This window comes from Bombina bombina, chromosome 6, assembly GCF_027579735.1.
Source record: "Bombina bombina isolate aBomBom1 chromosome 6, aBomBom1.pri, whole genome shotgun sequence".
Taxonomy (NCBI): Eukaryota; Metazoa; Chordata; class Amphibia; order Anura; family Bombinatoridae; genus Bombina; species Bombina bombina.
Genome location: NC_069504.1, coordinates 387,346,932 through 387,367,977, shown reverse-complemented (window position 1 = coordinate 387,367,977; position 21,046 = coordinate 387,346,932). Strand labels below are relative to the sequence as shown.

The window sequence follows — 21,046 nt, the reverse complement described above, 5'->3', positions numbered from 1 at the left end:
GTGACGAATGCCCCTTTGCCAAGTTAAAAGAACAAAAAACCCAAAATATTTCTGTCATGATTTGTATAGAGAATATACAATTTTAAACAACATACCAATTTACTTCTATTATCTAATTTTCTTCATTCTTTAGATATCCGTTGAAGCAATAGCAATGCACATGGGTGTGCCAATCACACGAGGCATCTATGTGCAGCCACCAATCAGCAGCTACTGAGCCTTTTTAGATACAATTTTCCACAAAGGATATCAAGAGAATGAAGCAAATTAGATAGTTGAAGTAAACTGGAACGTTGTTGAAAATTGCATGCTCTTTCTAAATCATGAAAGAAAAAAATTGGGTTTCATGTCCCTTTAACATACAAATGATCAGCAGCACAACATTCATATATATATTTTTTTTTTTTAAATGATCGTTAGCAGACATTCAAACTTTTTTTTTCTTTTTCTTTTTTTTTAAACAAATGAAAACATTCTCTATAGTAAATGTAGCTTTTGAATGTCAAGTGTAACATTTGAATGTTTACTTTAAAATATTGAATCTCGCTGACTTCAGTGTAAATCTATAGGAATTAGCATTCACACGTAAATTTCAAATGCCACAATTGAATGCTCACTGCTAATATTTGAATAAATAGATTGAAACATTTAAAATATAAAACAGTTGTCACGGGGAACATTCATTTTATAACATTAAAAAAACAAATATTCACACATCCCGAATGTGAAGCTTTTACTGCTGTGTCTGTGAGAAGAACATTAGAATTGGGTTTCATTTCTAGACATAAATATTGGAACAATAAGCCTCTAGAAGGGTTCATTTCCTGGTCAGTGTGTCAGATATGCATGAGATTATCAGATAATGATAAAGTCCTGGTCCATATTTGTACTTTACCATTCTGTGTAAAAAAGCTTCCATCTGGTCAAAGAACATGATTTTATACAATAGTATTTTCTTAGATATCACAAGCCTCATTGAGATTGTGTTTAATGGCTGTAAGCACATTGTGTGCAGCGCTTGTAGTGCTGGAAGCCTATATTGCTATCGTACTTCCGTTTATCAAGAAAAGAGCACTGCAGCATTTTCTGTTGACTTCATTCCTATGGGCTATTTCTGAAGGAGGGACCATTAGACAGGATGTCAAGAAATATATCCTTCCAGAACTGGGTCAGAGATGATTTGGGACCAGGCTCATCTGCTAAATATATAAACATGCTGAGGAATGCAGTTTGCAGCAGTTTAACTTCCCTGTATTGTACTGGATGTCACGGCGGTGAATTATAGAAACATCCTGCTGCAGAATCTAGTCATTAAATCCTACACTTGTGTGCACAATTGCATTTGATTATGCTGTAAATACAACTAATATTGGTTATAAGTGCAATCAACCATACAATGCAATGATATATGAACCCAGAATGTCCCTAATATTTACTACTTTTACATGAGGAAGCTAATTCAGTGGTTCTTTAAAAAAAAATAAAAAATGCTAGACCGTTATAATGAAAATGTCAGCAGGATAATATATCACCTCACCCGGGTTAGCGCCCTCCCCCCCCCCCATATTCAGCATTCTTTTTCCTTGTGTTGCTGGGATTTTATACTTATTCAGTCTCTCACAAAATAGATTTTATTCCACCAGTAGTAAACAGGAAGCAATAGTATAATAGCGAATAAAACAGAACATAAAACAGCTAGTTTAAATGTATGTTTCATTGTTAAATTAATGGGTGCAGTATGAGTTTTTGACAAACTTTAATTTCCTGCTAGTTTTTTTTTTATATAACTTTATTTATTTAAAATGTTCTTGAAAGCACACATTATCACTGAATGAAAGGTACAGAAATGAGGGAATACAAGCATCTAATCTCCAACAAAATAAAGACAAATCTATGTAAAAGAATGAAGCATGCGAGTATCATAACAATTACAGGTCACAAGTTTAGATAGCTAAAATGCTGTGCTCAAGATTCTCTTCCCCCCCCCCCCCCCCCCCCAATTAATACATTTATAAAACTAAACAAACAAAAAACAAACTATCAAGAATATAATAACTTACCCGGAGTGCCCCCAGACCACCAACCACATATAAGCTATTCAAGAGAGCATAACACGAAAGATTAGTATTCCCAAAACAAAACTACTTTATGTTAATTACCTCAGAGATTTTCAGCTAATATATATAGACTGTTTGTAAACAGATAAAGGACTGTATCTTTAACATTTACCGGTAAGTATAGTAGGTAAGCTTCCCATTTATGAAGGAACCACTTTACTCTTTATTCAGGGTCTACATTTAGCTAATAATCCGCATCGCTACCCAGGTGCTGAACCAAAGATTGGCTGGCTCCTTAACTTATATTCTTGCTTTTTCAAATAAAGATTCCAAGAGAATGAAGAAAAATTGATAATAGGAGTAAATTAGAAAGTTGCTCCTTAAAATTGCACGCTCTATAGGATTCATGAAAGTTTAATTTTTACTAGACTATCCCTTTAAGAACTGATAACTTGCATAATGCTGTAAATGCTTAAAAAAAGAAGCATTTTTAAAACCCTTCACGTTCATTTGTCCTTAGTAAAACAAATTAACTATGGCCTAGATTTAGAGTTCGGCGGTAGCCGTCAAAACCAGCGTTAGAGGCTCCTAACGCTGGTTTTGGGCGCCCGCTGGTATTTGGAGTCAGTGATTAAAGGGTCTAACGCTCACTTTTCAGCCGCGACTTTTCCATACCGCAGATCCCCCTACGCCATTTGCGTAGCCTATCTTTTCAATGGGATCTTTCTAACGCTGGTATTTAGAGTCGTTTCTGCAGTGAGCGTTAGAGCTCTAACGACAAGATTCCAGCCGCCTGAAAATAGCAGGAGTTAAGAGCTTTCTGGCTAACGCCGGTTTATAAAGCTCTTAACTACTGTACCCTAAAGTACACTAACACCCATAAACTACCTATGTACCCCTAAACCGAGGTCCCCCCACATCGCCGCCACTCGATTAAAATTTTTAACCCCTAATCTGCCGACCGCCACCTACGTTATACTTATGTACCCCTAATCTGCTGCCCCTAACACCGCCGACCCCTGTATTATATCTATTAACCCCTAACTTGCCCCCCACAACGTCGCCGCAAGCTACTTAAAATAATTAACCCCTAATCTTCCGACCGCAAATCGCCGCCACCTACGTTATCCCTATGTACCCCTAATCTGCTACCCCTAACATCGCCGACCCCTATGTTATATTTATTAACCCCTAATCTGCCCCCCACAACGTCGCCGACACCTACCTACACTTATTAACCCCTAATCTGCCGAGCGGACCTGAGCGCTACTATAATAAAGTTATTAACCCCTAATCCGCCTCACTAACCCTATCATAAATAGTATTAACCCCTAATCTGCCCTCCCTAACATCGCCGACACCTACCTTCAATTATTAACCCCTAATCTGCCGACCGGTAGCTCACCCGCTATTCTAATAAATGTATTAACCCTAAAGCTAAGTCTAACCCTAACACTAACACCACCCCTAAGTTAAATATAATTATTATCTAACGAAATAAAATAACTCTATTAAATAAATAATTCCTATTAAAGCTAAATACTTACCTGTAAAATACATCCTAATATAGCTACAATATAAATTAATAATTATATTATACCTATTTTAGGATTAATATTTATTTTACAGGCAACTTTGTAATTATTTTAATACCAGGTACAATAGCTATTAAATAGTTAAGAACTATTTAATAGTTACCTATTAAAATAATTACAAATTTACCTGTAAAATAAATTCCTAACCTAAGATAAATTAAACCTAACACTACCCTATCAATAAAATAATTAAATAAACTACCTACAATTACCTACAATTAACCTAACACTACACTATCAATAATTAATTAAACACAATTGCTACCAAATAAATAACATTAAATAAACTATCTAAAGTACAAAAAATAAAAAAGAATCTAAGTTACAGAAAATAATAAAATATTTACAAACATAAGAAAAAATTACAACAATTTAAACTAATTACACCTACTCTAAGCCCCCTAATAAAATAACAAAGCCCCCCAAAATAAAAAATTCCCTACCCTATTCTAAAATACAAATATTACAAGCTCTTTTACCTTACCAGCCCTGAACAGGGCCCTTTGCGGGGCATGCCCCAAGATTTCAGCTCTTTTGCCTGTAAAAAAAAACATACAATACCCCCCCCCCCCAACATTACAAACCCACCACCCACATACCCCTAATCTAACCCAAACCCCCCCTTAAATAAACCTAACACTACCCCCCTGATGATCTTCCTACCTTGTCTTCACCATGCCAGGTTCACCGATCCGTCCTGGCTCCAAGATCTTCATCCAACCCAAGCGGGGGCTAGACATCCACTGAAGAAGTCCAGAAGAGGGTCCAAAGTCTTCCTCCTATCCGGCAAGAAGAGGACATCCGGACCGGCAAACATCTTCTCCAAGCGGACATCTTCTATCTTCTTCCATCCGAGACGACCGGCTCCATCTTGAAGACCTCCAGCGCGGATCCATCCTCTTCTTCCGACGACTAGACGACGAATGACGGTTCCTTAAGGGACGTCATCCAAGATGGCGTCCCTCGAATTCCGATTGGCTGATAGGATTCTATCAGCCAATCGGAATTAAGGTAGGAATTTTCTGATTGGCTGATGGAATCAGCAAATCAGAATATAGTTCAATCCGATTGGCTGATTCCAATCAGCCAATCAGATTGAGCTCGCATTCTATTGGCTGATCGAACAGCCAATATAATGCGAGCTCATCTGATTGGCTGATTGGATCAGCCAATCGGATTGAACTATATTCTGATTGGCTGATTCCATCAGCCAATCAGAAAATTCCTACCTTAATTCCGATTGGCTGATAGAATCCTATCAGCCAATCGGATTCGAGGGACGCCATCTTGGATGACAGTCCCTTAAAGGAACCGTCATTCGTCGTCTAGTCGTCGGAAGAAGAGGATGGATCCGCGCTGGAGGTCTTCAAGATGGAGCCGGTCGTCATCGATGGAAGAAGATAGAAGATGCCGCTTGGAGAAGATGTTTGCCGTTCCGATGTCCTCTTCTTGCCGGATAGGAGAAGACTTTGGAGCACCGGATTATGGATCGCCAACTCCCCGCTGTGGGTTGGATGAAGATCTTGGAGCCAGGACGGATCGGTGAACCTGGCATGGTGAAGACAAGGTAGGAGAGATCATCAGGGGGGTAGTGTTAGGTTTTATTTAAGGGGGGTTTGGGTTAGATTAGGGGTATGTGGTGGTGGGTTGTAATGTTGGGGGGGGGTATGGGTATGTTTTTTTTTACAGGCAAAAGAGCTGAAATTCTTGGGGGCATGCCCCGCAAAGGGCCCTGTTCAGGGCTGGTTAAGGTAAAAGAGCTTGTAATATTTGTATTTTAGAATAGGGTAGGGAATTTTTTATTTTGGGGGGCTTTGTATTTTATTAGGGGGCTTTAGAGTAGGTGTAATTAGTTTAAAATTGTTGTAATATTTTTCTTATGTTTGTAAATATTTTATATTTCTGTAACTTAGTTCTTTTTTATTTTTTGTACTTTAGATAGTTTAATTAATGTTATTTATTTGTAGCAATTGTGTTTAATAATTTATTGATAGTGTATGTTAGTTAATTGTAGGTAATTGTAGGTAGTTTATTTAATTATTTTTATTGATAGGGTAGTGTTAGGTTTTAATTATATCTTAGGTTAGGATTTATTTTACAGGTAAATTTGTAATTATTTTAACTAGTAACTATTAAATAGTTCTTTACTATTTAATAGCTATTGTACCTGGTTAAAATAATTACAAAGTTGCCTGTAAAATAAATAGTAATCCTAAAATAGGTATAATATAATGTATAATTTATATTGTAGCTATATTAGATGTATTTTACATGTAAGTATTTAGCTTTAAATAGGATTATTTATTTAATAAGAGTTAATTTATTTCGTTAGATAAAAATTATATTTAACTTAGGGGGGTGTTAGTGTTAGGGTTAGACTTAGCTTTAGGGGGTTAATACATTTATTAGACATAGCGGTGAGCTCCGGTCGGCAGATTAGGGGTTAATAATTGAAGGTAGGTGTCGGGCGATGTTAGGGGAGGGCAGATTAGGGGTTAATACTATTTATGATAAGGGTTTAGTGAGGCGGATTAGGGGTTAATAACTTTATTATAGTAGCGCTCAGGGTCCGCTCGGCAGATTAGGGGGTTAATAAGTGTAGGTAGGTGTCGGCGACGTTGTGGGGGGCAGATTAGGGGTTAATAAATATAACATAGGGGTCGGCGATGTTAGGGCACAGATTAGGGGTACATAGGGATACGTAGGTGGCGCGGTTTTACGGAGCGTGCAGATTAGGGGTTAAAAGTGTAATGCAGGGGTCAGGCGATAGCGGGGCGGCAGATTAGGGGTTAATAAGTGTAAGGTTAGGGGTGTTTAGACTCGGGGTACATGTTAGGGTGTTAGGTGCAGACATAGGAGGTGTTTATCCCCATAGGAAACAATGGGGCTGCGTTAGGAGCTGAACGCTGCTTTTTTTGCAGGTGTTAGGTTTTTTTTTCAGCTCAAACAGCCCCATTGTTTTCCTATGGAGAATCGTGCACGAGCACGTATTTGATGCCGGCCCGCGTCCGTAAGCAACTCTGGTATCGAGAGTTGCATTTGCGTAAAAATGCTCTACGGCTCCTTTTTTTGGAGCCTAACGCAGCATTTGTTTGAACTCTCGATACCAGAGTTAAATTTATGGTGCGCCAGAAAAAAGCCGCGGAGCGTTAACAGCCCTTTTTACCGGCCGAACTCTAAATCTAGGCCTATGAATGGAGCAGGTTTAGCACTATTGCCAGGACCGTTTGCTACTCTCCTTAGGAGTGGGGCGTCCTGCAAGGACTGCAATTGTGCTCAATGAGGTTATGAAGAAATCTAAAGCTTAAGACCTACAGAAATCTTTAGATCAAGTTAACATCTCTGTTTGAGTCTACAATATTAGAACTGTGTGTTAGAAAGACACCAGAAAAAAAAAACAACTTTGCTGAATGTCTGAAGTTTGCAAAAGAGCACCTGGATATTCCACAGCAAATACTGGCAAAATATTCTTTGGACAAATGAAACCAAAGCTGATTTGTTTGAAAGTAACAACATGTGTGTTGGAAAAATTTGAGAGATGAGCAATGGCACCACTCTTGTTATTTTGAGGGAACACTATATTTAATATATAATCTAATATATAGTTACACTATGTATTGTGTATAGGTGCTGAGTATCAGAGAGAAACATATACAAGAACAATTCCAGCAAGAGAGCTGGACAGTATACTAACCAAAAAGCACTCTACCCTCATGATATCATGATATCGATTCAGGATAAGAATTTGTAAATTAGTTTGAAAACCACTTTTACTTGCTGCAACTATTTTTATTGTGTGTAACCCTTTTTGAATAAAACTAATAAAGTTGATATATTTTAAAACCTATATACACTAAGCCCATACGTATGAGGGTAGAGTGCTTTTCCGGTTAGTATCCTGTCCAGCTCTCTTGATGGAATTGTTCTTGTATATGTGTGGGAAAAATGGCTTAACACACACTCATCAAGACCTTATTCCAACTGGGAAGTATGATGGAGGGGGCAGCATGGTGGAGGTCTATTTTACTACCTTAGGCTAAATATCTGTAAAAATTCCAAGTAGGAGGACAGCACACCTTTCAAGTGGGGAAAGGAAGGAGACTAGCCAAGTCTCAATAGCACTTTCAAAAATACAAATGTATCCAGCCATCAGTTTCCAAAAAAAAGACCTTCATTCTTTTGCAGGGTCCCAGGGCACAAAAAACATACAGACAATGTTTCAAGCCTGCAGTAGGCTCTTAGTCATGTCATCTTGACATGACTAAGAGCCATGTGCAGGCTTGAAACGTTGTCTGTATGTTTTTGGTGCTCTAGGACCTGGAAAAAATAATAAAGGTTGTTTTAAGAAACTGATGGCTGGAAACATTTGTAGTTTGAAATTACCACCTTAGGCCCCAGGCAGCTTGATATCTCTGAGGGATGTTACGTTTATCAAGACATTTTGTAGAACCTAAGACCATCAAGCTTGAAAGAAGATGGGTGATGCAACAGGGCAATGTTTATAAAGGAATAAATCAACAGCAAAATGCCTTCAACAGAAAAAATATTCCTTCTGGATTGGCTCGGTCATAACCTCAACCTGACTGAAATGCTAAGGCATGACCTCAATAGCATTATATATAACGACATATTAAGAGTATTGCTGACCTAAAACCATACTCCCTCATGACCATTATGCAGGTCTGATCCTCAGCTACAGGAAACATTTGGCTGAGATTATTGCTGCAAAGAAGATCAACCAGTTATTAATCAACAGTTCACAGACTTTTTACACCCTGCACTGTGAATATTTTGCATTGTGTATTCTATAAATCAGCAAAAGAGAAAAAGAGGCGAGGCAAAGTGCAAACTGGCATAAGTTAAAGCGTAACGTTTAATGCCATAACACTAAAGACATGAAGACATATACTTGTGTGTTACTTATTTTAGCAGACTGTATTTCTCTATTGTAACTTAGTTGAAGATCTTGATATGTTGAAGCCTCTTAAAGTCAAGGGTTGCAGTTGGCATTGACAAGTTCAATAATATTATTAACCACCCCATAGGTCTGTTATACCATTGTGTTGATATTCCTCTTTTTGACCCAGCTTTTAAGTTAGATGAGCTCCAGATCTTTTTTACCTTGTAACTATAGTTCTACATGATCGTTATGTTGAGTTAGGATCCAAAAGTGGTCCCTTGATTTATATTTGCCTTCTGTAGTTTTGTTTTCCTGAGATTAGTTAAGGTTCAAGATTGCGTCCGATACCAGTAAGTAGGCTTTGATGCACAGTTTATATGAAGCACATACAGAATACAGATTAAAGGCTCGCTTCCATTGAGTCGTTAAAACTGGAGTCGTAAGCTACAGAAGTTGCCGTCAGTTAAAGTAATTTATGGCTCCATTTTATTACCAGGTTTGCATTGAATATTTGCTCAATGCGTGCGGTCGTTCTTTTGTGTATATATCAGTTAACTTTGTGTTAAAGGAACATTAAACCCACATTTTTTCTTTCATGATTCGAAATAGAGAATACAATCTTAAACAACTTTCTAATTTACTTCTATTATCTAATTTGCTTCATTCTCTTGATATTCTTTCCTGAAAAGCATATCTAGATAGGCTCAGTAGCTTCTGATTGGTGGCTGCACATAGATGCCTCATGTGATTGGCTCACCCATGTGCATTGCTATTTCTTTAACTAAGGATATCTAAAGAATGAAACAAATTAGATAATAGAAGTAAATTGGAATGTTGTTTAAAATTGTATTCTCTCTCTGAATAATGAAAGAAAATTTTTGGGTTAAGGTTCCTTTAATATTTCCATTCGACGTCGGATTTACACTAAAAAATTTACATTTAACGTCTGAGCTCCTTACCTGTGATGACCTCTAAAGAGAAACAAAAACAAATATACACTTATTTATAATACATATGTTTTAACTATAAGCAAATTCTATTTTTTTATTATAATTATATTTTCCACTTTATTAATATATATAATAAGTATTGCTGCCCTAGGCATAGGTCTAGTTGAATTCTGTAGATATGTGCTTGCATATATTTTTATATTTAGAATACATAAGGATATTTCGATAAGAACATAAGTGCAAATATTCCTATACATGGGACAACAATAAATATTACATATTACAATTTTTTCTACATTGAAACACTTGATTTATTTGCAAGTTTTTAGATTGTATATGGTAAATATTTCTCAAACAGCTAAATTTGCCTTTTTACACCTCTTTTACACCTACTTGAGCTGGGGGGTAATTGACAGCCTCTGACAGTGGGCGAGTGTAAATGCTAAAACCCACATCACCCGTAATTTCTCACCCTGCACATCAGGGAATCACTTATACGGCACCGCCAGTTAATAAACTAGCGATGTCCATAAATGTGCGTAAATACACATTTCTGGAGTTGCCAGTGACTTACGGGAGTTTAAAATCTGCCGGGGCATAAGAAAAAAAAAAAGTTTAATCTCACGTAAAAGTCTAACCTGCCTCCCAAAAATAAACCCGACACGTCAAAACCCCTATATCTGCAATCTCCCCACATCACAACATCACAATAAAAGTATTAACCCCTAAACCGCCAACCCCCCACAATGCAATATACCTAATAAATGTATTAACCCTTAACCCGCCATTCACCCACATCGCGATCTACCTAATACTGTATATGTATTAACCGCCAACACCCACAATGCATTAAACCTAATTAACCTACTAACCCCTAAACCCCCACACCCCCACAACACAAATAACTAATTTAATTACTAAGCCCCTTAACCTAAAACCCCCTAAATTAACCTCAATTACATAAAATAAAAAAATACTAAGTTACAATTAAAATAAAAAATCTAACATTACTTTAAAAAATAAAATAAAACTAAGATTAAATTAATCTAAATTACAAAAAATAAAAAAGTCTAACATTACAGAAAAAAATAAACCAAATTATCAAAAATTAAAAAATTAAACCTAATCCCTATGAAAATAAAAACACCCCATAACCTAAATTTAACTACCAATAGCCCTTAAAAGGGACTTTTGTAGGGCATTGCCCTAAGTTATTCAGCTCTTTTACATTAAATAAATACTAAGTCCCCCCAACAGTAAAAACCCCCCACCCACAAACCCCCCCAAAATAAAAAAAAAATAACACTATGCTTCCCATTGCCCCTAAAGGGGCATTTGTGTGGGCATTGCCCTTAAACAGCATTATGCTCTTTTACTGCCCTTAAAAGGGCATTCAGCTCTTTTACAAGCCGATTAAAACCCTAATCTACAAAAAAAAAATTAGCCAATGGGATTTGAGCTACTTAAATCCTATTGGCTAATTCAAATCAGCCAATAGGATTTCAGTAGCTCTAATCCTATTGGCTGATTTAAATATATCAGCCAATATTAATGCAAGATATTCCAAGGTATTCCATCTTCAGCGTGTGGTGACGATCGTATGAAGAGAATCTCCACGCTCGATGGCTCCGCAGTCGCTGGTCTTCTATCTGATGAAGATAGAAGAGCTCGCCGTGCTGGAAGAAGATATTGCAGCCTCCAAGAAGACTTCACCGCCTGGAAGAAGACCTTCTCCACCGGACTTCAGGAACGGTGAGTACCTATTTGGGGGTTAGAATTTTTTTGGGTTTTTGTTTTTTTAGATTAGGGTTTTAATGGGCTTGTAAAAGAGCTGAATTCCCTTTTAAGGGCAATAGCTATACAAATGCAGGGGCACTGGGTAGCTTAGGGTTATTTAGTGTTATGTTTTTTATTTTGGATGGTTGGTGGATGGGGTGTTTTACTGTTAGGGGGGGACTTAGTATTTTTAAATGTAAAAGAGCTGTTTAACTTAGGTCAATGCCCTACAAAAGGCCCTTTTAAGGGTAATTGGTACTTTAGCTTAGATTAGGGGGTGTTTTTATTTTGGGGGGCGTTTTTATTTTCATAGGGATTAGGTTTAATTTTTTAATTTTTGATAATTTGGTTTATTTTTTTTCTGTAATGTTCGACTTTTTTATTTTTTGTAATTTTAGACTAATTTAAACTTAGTATTTTTATTTTTAAAGTAATGTTAGGTTTTTTATTTTAATTGTAATTTAGTATTTTTTAATTTGAAGTAATTAGGGTTAATTTAAGGGGTGTTAAGTTAGGGGGCTTAGTAATTCAATTAGTTATTTGCATTGCGTGGGGTTGGTGGTTTAGGAGTTAATAGCTTAATTAGTTACTTTGCAATGTGGGGGGATGGCGGATTAGGAGATAATACTAATATAAATTAGATTGCGATGTGGGTGAATGGCGGATTAGGGGTTAATAGTTTAATTAGGCATATTGTGATGTGGGGGTTGGCGGATTAGGGGTTAATATACTTTATTAGTTATTGTGGTGGGGGATGGCGGTTGACAGGTAGATAGATACTGCACATGCATTAGGTGTTTGTTAATACTTCCAGGGAGTTACGGTGCTCACATTTTCATCGCAAGGCTTGCTGCGCCTGCCTATCTATGGCGAGGTGAAAATGGAGTAAAATGTCACCATTTTCACTGCATAAGTCCTTGCGATGAATGTGTGATACATTCATCTAGACAAAAAAATGGCGTCGCCAGCCTTTGCAGGCAACAACGCATATGTAATTGTGCCCAGTGTATTAACGGTTTGCGCTTTTTTATTGGAAACCTGGTATGTTATCGCTTATATGGAATGCGAAAAAAATTTCGGCAGCCAGATCCCAGCTACTGATATTGAGGTATAACGCACCATCGGAAGCAGTCGATGAACAAAATTGCTTCAGACAGTATATTTATCAGTTTGCAACTTCACGCAAACCTAATCACAGCTCAATGGAAACCAACCCATAGTTGCCAGTGAAAACGTATTCTTTCTGTAATGTTTCTCTTTTACAGCCGAAACACACAACTAGTTCTCATTATTTTATGATGTTATGGTCATTACAGAACTTATGGATTGTACATGTTACTAAATATATGATGCTTGTACAGACTTTCTAACTTGCTCTATTTTTTATTTATTTATATTGTCTGTACCTTTTCTATGTTAAAACCTCAATTATATAAAAAAAAAGCCCTAAACTGCATAATAGCAGACAGTCTGCCAGTACCTAAGATGGTGGTTAGGAGGGTGGGGGGCAAAGCTGTTTGGGAGGGATCAGGGATATGGGAAGACAATCCTTACACCAGAAAACTATTAGTCTTGTCAGCTAACGAATTAACCCTTTCACTGATGGGAATTTCAGATGTGTGGTGCATGGCTGCAATTAGCGGCCTTTTAATTACTGAAAAGCAAAGCCAAAGCCATGCATGCCTGCTATTTCTGAACAAAGGGGATCCCAGAGAAGCTTTTACAACCATTTGTGTTACGGCTTTACACGTGGTATGCAAATGATTTCAGTGAGAAAACCAAAGTTTGTGAAAAAGTTTATGATTTTTTTTATATATATGATCACATTTGGTGGCAAAATGGTGGTATGAAAATACCAAAAACTGGCCTAGATCAATACCGTGGGCTGTCTACTTAAAAGAAATATATCGTTTTGACAGGTAAATAAAAAATAAAGAAGTCTCTGTTTCTGTTTAAATGGAGTGATAGCAGAAATTCAAAAAATTCTCTGGTACTTTGATCAAGTTTTCTTTAAAATTCCTGGTACTGAAGGGGTTAATGTGAGGAGTTTTGCAAGTGTTGACATTTTCTCTGGAATACAAATTCTGAGACTTGGGGGTAAATGTATTAAATGTTGAGCGGGCATGAGTCTCTGTAGCGAATCATGTCCGCTCGACAATGCTGAATGCCGACAGCATATGCTGTCGGCCTTTAAAGGGACACTGAACCCAATGTTTTTCTTTTTTGATTCAGATAGAGCATGTAATTTTAAGCAACTTTCTAATTTAATCCTATTATTAATTTTTCTTCGTTCTCTTGCTATCTTTATTTGAAAGAAGGCATCTAAGCTTTTATTTTGTTTAAGGACTCTGGACAGCACTTTTCTATTGGTGGATGAATTTATCCACCAATCAGCAAGAACAACCCAGTTTGTTCACCAAAAATGGACCGGCATCTAAACTTACATTCTTGCTTTTCAAATAAAGAAAATTTGATAATAGGAGTAAATTAGAAAGTTGCTTAAAATTTTATGCTCTATCTGAATCACGATAGAAAACATTTGGGTTCAGTGTCCCTTTAACATTACACAAGCATTTCTATTGAAAAGCTTGTGCAATGCCTCCCCCTGCTCACTGGCAGCCAAACGTTCGCAAGAAGGAGCTGTCCCGATCAGTTTGGGATGATTTTAATCCGCCACCTAAAAGTTAGTTGGCGGACAGGTTAAGAAGCAGCTATCTTATGAAACAATGGGACTCCGAAACAGTATCCGCTGCTTCATAAATGGAGCCCTTGGAGTCACCTCAGTACTCTTGTTTTTAAATATTTGATAATCTGCAATAAAATTGCCCTGTATTTCATTAAGACATGATGAAGTCCTTTTTCTATATAGATTTCAAAATAGTTCTATACCTTCTAAAATTAGGTTCTACTCTGTAGTTACATGAGGTACAAAAAGGCCTAAGCATGGATTGGTAAAGGATGTATTAGCAAGGGTTATAAGGAAACAGTGGTAACCAACCTTAAAGGTATAGTCAACACCAGAATTTTTGTTGTTTAAAAAGAAAGATAATCCCTTTATTACCCATTCCCCAGTTTTGCATAACCAACACAGTTATAATTATACACGTTTTACCTCTGTAATTATCTTGTATCTAAGCCTCTGCTGACTGCCCCCTTATTTCAGTTCTTTTGACAGACATGCAGTTTAGCCAATCAGTGCTCACTCCTAGGTCACTTTACATGCATGAGCACAATGTTATCTATATGAAACATGTGATCTAATGCCCTCTAGTGGTCAAAATGTATTCAGATTAGAGGCAGTCTTCAAGGTCTAAAAATTAGCATATGAACCTCCTAGGTTTAGCTTTCAACTAAGAATACCAAGAGAACAAAGCAAAATTGGTGATAAAAGTAAATTGGGAAGTTGTTTCAAATTACATGCCCTATTTAAATCATGAAAGTTTTTTTGGACTTCACTGTCCCTTTAATGTATTTATCCTGACTCTACAGCCCACACCCCTTTCTTCTTGTATTTCTGTTCACTAAGGAATGTTTCTTTCTTTGCAGATAGTTGCCGGTTATCCTTATACTGCACGGAGCAACTACGAGGTCACAGTCATGGGGGGAGAACCAGTGACCGTGCTTGAGCCACATGACAAAAAGGGGAGCCCAGAGTGGAGCCTGGTGGAAGTGAATGGGCAGAGGGGGTACATACCTTCTAATTACCTAATGAAAGTTCCTGTGCAGAAGAAAATACCTTCAACTACATTAAGCTATAACATGTAACTATTAAAAAAACAGCTTGTGCCGCAGCATAAGAAACTGATGAAGAAGAATAGCTTTTGTGCTTTCCAAGATCCAGTGCAAGGTTTGCATGTGTTTTTTTCAGCTAATTACTTGTTATGCTTTCCTAGAGCATGTGAATATGTGGCACATGGATTCCTGTATTACATGTTATGCACAACTGACTCGGTAAATGCCTAAAGATTACAAACATAGTATTAATATTCTAATCTTCAAAGGCATAGCATAGCTTGTGCACTGTAATTATTGATGTAAATCTGTATACAACATATGCCTTATAATTTTAATAACTCACTTTATAGGCCCGATGATCCAAAACTCTCCTCGCTGGCGAGATTATGTAAAATATCTGATCAGTACTGTGAGGTCCCTCAAATAATTTAATAAGGGCAAATTTTAGCTTGAGAGCTGTTTACCGCACTATGTAGCGTTCTGGATTTGTCATACCAGTCTGGAAGCAGAACCTCAGTGCAGTGGTAGGACATGAACACACCTGGCCTCTGGACTGTGTGTCAGATTACAGGAGGGTGAATGGTAAAGTTGCAGCGCAGATCAGTAGACAGGAAACAATACAGGATGCTATGTACCTTGCTGAAACTCAAAGCAGGTTAGATTAACGCTATGGGTGTTGACAAAGATTAATTGTAGAAGAGTTGAAAACAGAATTTCAAGGCTGCAAAAAACAGGATTGGTGTTGACAATGGAGTTCTAGAATACAGGCTAGATACAGAGACTGCGAGTAGTAAAGTTCAAACTGAAGTGGTCCAGAAAATATAAGTTCATAGGGAGTTGAGACAAGTTGTAAGTCTGATAGAAATCCACTTTATTCAGAGTAATACACGTACCTTTTGCAGCAGTTCACAAGGAGTGTGATAGGTTGCAGAGCTGAGACATATCTATTGATATAGTTTGTGCAGCAGTTCACAAGGAGTGTGATAGGTTGCAGAGCTGAGACATATCTATTGGTATAGTTTGTGCAGCAGTTCACAAGGAGTGTGATAGGTTGCAGAGCTGAGACATATCTATTGATATAGTTTGTGCAGCAGTTCACAAGGAGTGTGATAGGTTGCAGAGCTGAGACATATCTATTGGTATAGTTTGTGCAGCAGTTCACAAGGAGTGTGATAGGTTGCAGAGCTGAGACATATCTATTGGTATAGTTTGTGCAGCAGTTCACAAGGAGTGTGATAGGTTGCAGAGCTGAGGCATATCTATTGGTATAGTTTGTGCAGCAATTCACAAGGAGTGTGATAGGTTGCAGAGCTGAGGCATATCTATTGGTATATTTTGTGCAGCAATTCATGAGGAGTTTATGTTGCAGAGTTGATAAATATCCACTTCTATAGCTAGGAAGTAACACATGAAGCAGATCAGAAGTCGTTAGAACAGAAGCAGGTAAACTCACAGGAAACAGGTACTTGCAAAACTTGGAATTAAAGTGATTTCTAGATGAATAATCCAGGGCAGACAACATAAAAATATGCAGGCAAAGGCGGCAGAAAACCAGATCACAGAGTTCAGATGGCAGTTGCGCAGACAATGTTAACCTGTGCTAATGCAATGAACAGTCCTCTCCTTATAAGGATCCAGGTGAAACCAATTTAGTCAGACATCACAGCAGTGAATGAAACTCCCGCAGAAATGTGATTGACAGATGGAGAGATGTAATGGAGCAAGAGCAAAGCTGTCTCTAAAAAGTACATAGAGGGCGATTTATCAAGCTGAGGCGGACAGGGGCGCACATACGCGCCCATGTCTACCACAGCTCGCCTCTAGCGGCTGAATTCCCCTGGCAGAATTCAGCATTGCACACGAGCGCTATTTTGCGCTTGCGTGCAATCCCGCCTCCTGCCCGCGCACAGCCAAACATACGCGGGCAGGAGCTTTCAATCTCCCCGGTCAGACTAGACCGCAGAGATTGAATTTTGCTAATTTAGAGGTGGCAAAAGATTAAGGAAGCAGGGGTCTGATGACCACTGCTTGTTAAATATGGTGTGCAGGTTCTCTTGTGACAACCTGAAGCCATAGTGGGTCGAAAGGCTTGCAAAGCCTTTGATAAATCGACCCCATAGTATCCAACACAAGGTCTTGCAAAAAGGAGCTTCTTAAAGAGACAGCAACAGAACTGGTAGGACAGGCAGGGCATAACAGGATGTGAAGAAGAAACTTATACATTACAATATAATGCTATATAAAAAAACTAAGATATTTTTGTTATTTCTCTCTATGTCTGCAAGTTTTTGATCATTAGGCTTTATAAGAGAATTTTGATTAAAATGAATTGTACAATTAACATACACTTTTGGCAGGCGTTATGCATGTGATATTTCTCATACTACTCTAAATGTAATGGTAACTTATGGTGCAATACATTAAACCAGGATGTTTCAAAACTGTCATCATTCTGCTCTAAAGATGCCAGATTTAAGGCCAGATTACGAGTGGAGCATGAGTTTGCGCTTGGGGGTTAGCACTCATATTACAAGTTGAAAGTAAAAAGTTTGCAAAAAACTCAAATTTGCACCACCCCCCCTCCCCAGAATAACACCTACAAGTCCCGCAAACATAGAAACACAGAATTTGACGGTAGATAGGAACCAATAAGTTAGTTGTGTGGGACAATGTCAAATGCTTTGGTAAAGTCTAGATATGCAACACCTATGGCTCCTCCCTGATCTATTAATTTAGTTAAATGGTCAAAGAAATCAATTAGATTAGTCTGACATGATCTTCCAGCAGTGAAACCATGCTGTCCTTTGTCTTCTAAGTTGTTTGTCTGAAGGTATTACATAAAGTATTTCCTTTAAAAGAGTTTCCATATGTCTATATATGTATAATATATGTATGTGTTTATGTCTATATATGTCTATAAATATATATACATATATACACATGTAAACACATAAATACATATTTACACACATATAAACATATATATATATATATATATATATATATATATATATATATATACACACACACACACACACACACGCATAATATATATATATATATATATATATATACATATTTAGACATGTGTGTATGTATCTCTATGTTAAACCCCTTTGCAGTCCTTTTTTTTTCTAACACCTGAGACCTCATATCTTTGAGCCCTTTTAACTTTTTAATGCAATTTTTGTTGATTTTTATTAGACAGTGTTATTATGAGTTTAACTGTGCTTTTAAATGTATTTTCGATCTGTTTTGTGACACTATTTATTTAAGCGTAACCATTAACCAGAGCTCTAAAGTCCCTGTAATCATTCACGCGTTTGGATTTACTTTAAACTTGTAATACGAGCAGAATTTAACTTGCTCTCAAATATATCGCTTCCCTCGTAATCTAGTCTATAATAGTCAGCCATTGCATGCATGGTGTTTACATATATTATATTTTTTTTTTCCATGGAGGTTGTGCAGTAAACGATTTTCAGAAGGTATTTTCAGCATGAATCTTTATTTTACTATGAGACAGAGTCTTCAAAAAGGACCATTTTTTTTAAATAAAAAAAATAATAATCTGCTTCTATTTTTTTTGCCAACTTTTTGAGAGTTACAGTAAAAATCTATTTTATTATATTTGTATATGTTTGTATGTTTTTAAGTCTTAGGTTATATACTCATTTGAAATTTTTTATATTAAAATATTTGTAGAATATTAGCCTAATTTTATAGAGAGAAGATATAAGGACGTCTATCATTCATTTGGCATATAAGACACAGTATGTTTTTCTGGCCATTATTTAATAAAGGGGTCTTATATTCCAAAAATGACTACTCAAAAGATTTAAGGGACACTAAACCCAAATTTTTTTCTTTCATAATTCAGGTAAAGAATACAATTTTAAGCAACATTACAATTTACTTATATTATGTAATTTGCTTCATTCTTTAGATATCCTTTGTTGAAGAAATAGTGATGCACATGTGTGAGCCAATCACACAAGGCATCTTTGTTAAAGCCACCAATCAGCAGCTACTGAGCCTATCTAGATATGCTTTTCAGCAAAGGTTAGCAAGAGAATGAAGGAAATTAGACAATAGAAGGAAATTAGAAAGTTGTTTAAAATTACATGCTTTTTCTAACTCATGAAAGAAAAAATTGAGGTTTCATGTCCCTTTAAGCTCAGTTTCTCTTCTTTTTCAGATTTTATCTGCAACATTGTAATTGAAGGAAGCAATTTGTTTTGAATTTGCTGTAGCATGTGCAGAAAGCATGTACTTTGTTATTTCCTACTTTTATGTACAAATATGTGAAAATGTTCAGAATTGCACTATAGTTCCTAAAGCGAGATGTATTTTTAAATGTGAAAATGTGAAGCTTAAAATACTTTTCATAGGTTACTAAATAAGTTCATGTGATTCAGTTGTGTTGTCACTTGGCCTAGAACACATATAAGTAAAAAAATATGTTCAATTTAAAATGTTGCTGGCATTATTTTTAAACACTCCACCATGTTGGAGATCATGACTCCATTTTCTGTTGTGCTTGATAAAATGCTTGCAATAAACAGTACTTGTTGCTCACCAACATAATTGTCTGGATTGCTTCTTATTTTTCTGGAGTTTGAGGTTAATCATTTTATCTATATTAACCTAAAATAGAAACATACATATAAACCACCATAGGGTTACCCTTTTTCAAATGATAGCCCACTGAGGATTTTTATTTTCATGTGACATCAGATACAGCAGCCACTGGAATATATCCATTAGAGACTTTTGTGCATACAAACTATTTGCATTATATACAGCACAAATTGAAAAATGTAAAAAAACAATGGCCTAGATTAATAGCTTGATGCTCACATTATTGAGCATCACTTCACCTATCTTTTCTTATGTTTTGTGAGTGGAAACTTAAGTTCTCAAGTTCAGTACCTTGTCCGCACGGCCCTTAATACATGGGGGCCTTAAGTTCTTCTAAACTTGTATCTAGAATGCAGACATTTCTCAATGCAGTGTTCAACTGCTGATATATAAAATGCATACATAAATGAAAAAGACTATAAGGGACATAAAAGTGCAAAAATAAAATGATCTAACGTTACTTTACTAGAAATATATCCTTTTTTTACTGTAACCCCTGCATATATTTATCAATACTTGCATAAACCTGTCCATGTTTATTATTGAATTTTATGATCGAGTAAAAATTAATGGAGCGCAATGTAACAGAGAGTTCCTGCCCAAATGGGGCATACAGTTAGTAGTGGAGAAGTTGCACAGATGTGTGAAGTGATTGGGAAAATATGTAGGGCGGTAATTGGGTGTTTGAGTGCCTAACATACGCATTTCTATTTTATTGTCTCTTTAGTAGGATGTATGTTTAGATTAAACTATTTCTGGGGTAAGAAACTGAAAAAAAAATACCCTTGAAATAGCTCTTTGGCCGTAAGGGGTGGGGAGAATGTAAGAAGTCAAAAGTGGTGTGGCAAATGGCATTACAGATCTATGCAAAGCAGATGAATGGCTTTGAAAGGGAGGAGGCATCTTGTAATTAGTGAGTAACTTGACTGTAAAACCTGTTCTGGGATCTCAGCAAAGGAAAGGAAGGTAGCAATTCATAAAAGAGAAAGATGTCATGAGAAACTGGAGAACAAGAGAGTAAAAGCAGTTGTAGTGAAGACCAGTGTCAATAAGAGCTTTGTGCGATTAAGGCTTCAAAGCAGGGGCGTATTAAGGCATAGGCCAACAAGGCCGGTGCCTAGGGCAGCAGATTTTTAAGGGGCAGCAGAATTTTGAGTCCCTAGGGCCACTCTACTGAACTCAGGGCCGGGTGGCTAAATCAACCAATTACTAATTACTTAAATGGCTGACCCGGCTAATGCTATCCTATGGGATTGAATGTGGGTGCGCATGACGTGGTGACAGTGGAGGCGGAGCTCACTTGCGCAGCCTGGCCTGGACTGAAAGGGAATGCGGTATTCTTCCTGGCTCCACCGCGTGATTGAGACTCACACAGACTACACAGTGCAGTGT

At 37.0% G+C, this 21,046-nt stretch overlaps 1 protein-coding gene across 5 annotated transcripts in view; it reads left to right on the top strand.

Annotated features, from left to right (window-relative positions):
* The window catches only part of ARHGEF37 (Rho guanine nucleotide exchange factor 37), a 300,854-nt gene extending 281,254 nt beyond the window's left edge, over window positions 1–19,600 (top strand). For all 5 annotated transcript variants that reach the window (XM_053717097.1, XM_053717094.1, XM_053717098.1 and 2 more), the window contains one exon: window positions 14,825–19,600. In XM_053717097.1, the coding sequence (XP_053573072.1) occupies window positions 14,825–15,043 (219 nt within the window). In that variant the 3' untranslated portion in view covers window positions 15,044–19,600. The remainder of the gene's footprint in view (window positions 1–14,824) is intronic.
* The last annotated feature ends 1,446 nt before the right edge of the window (window positions 19,601–21,046 follow it).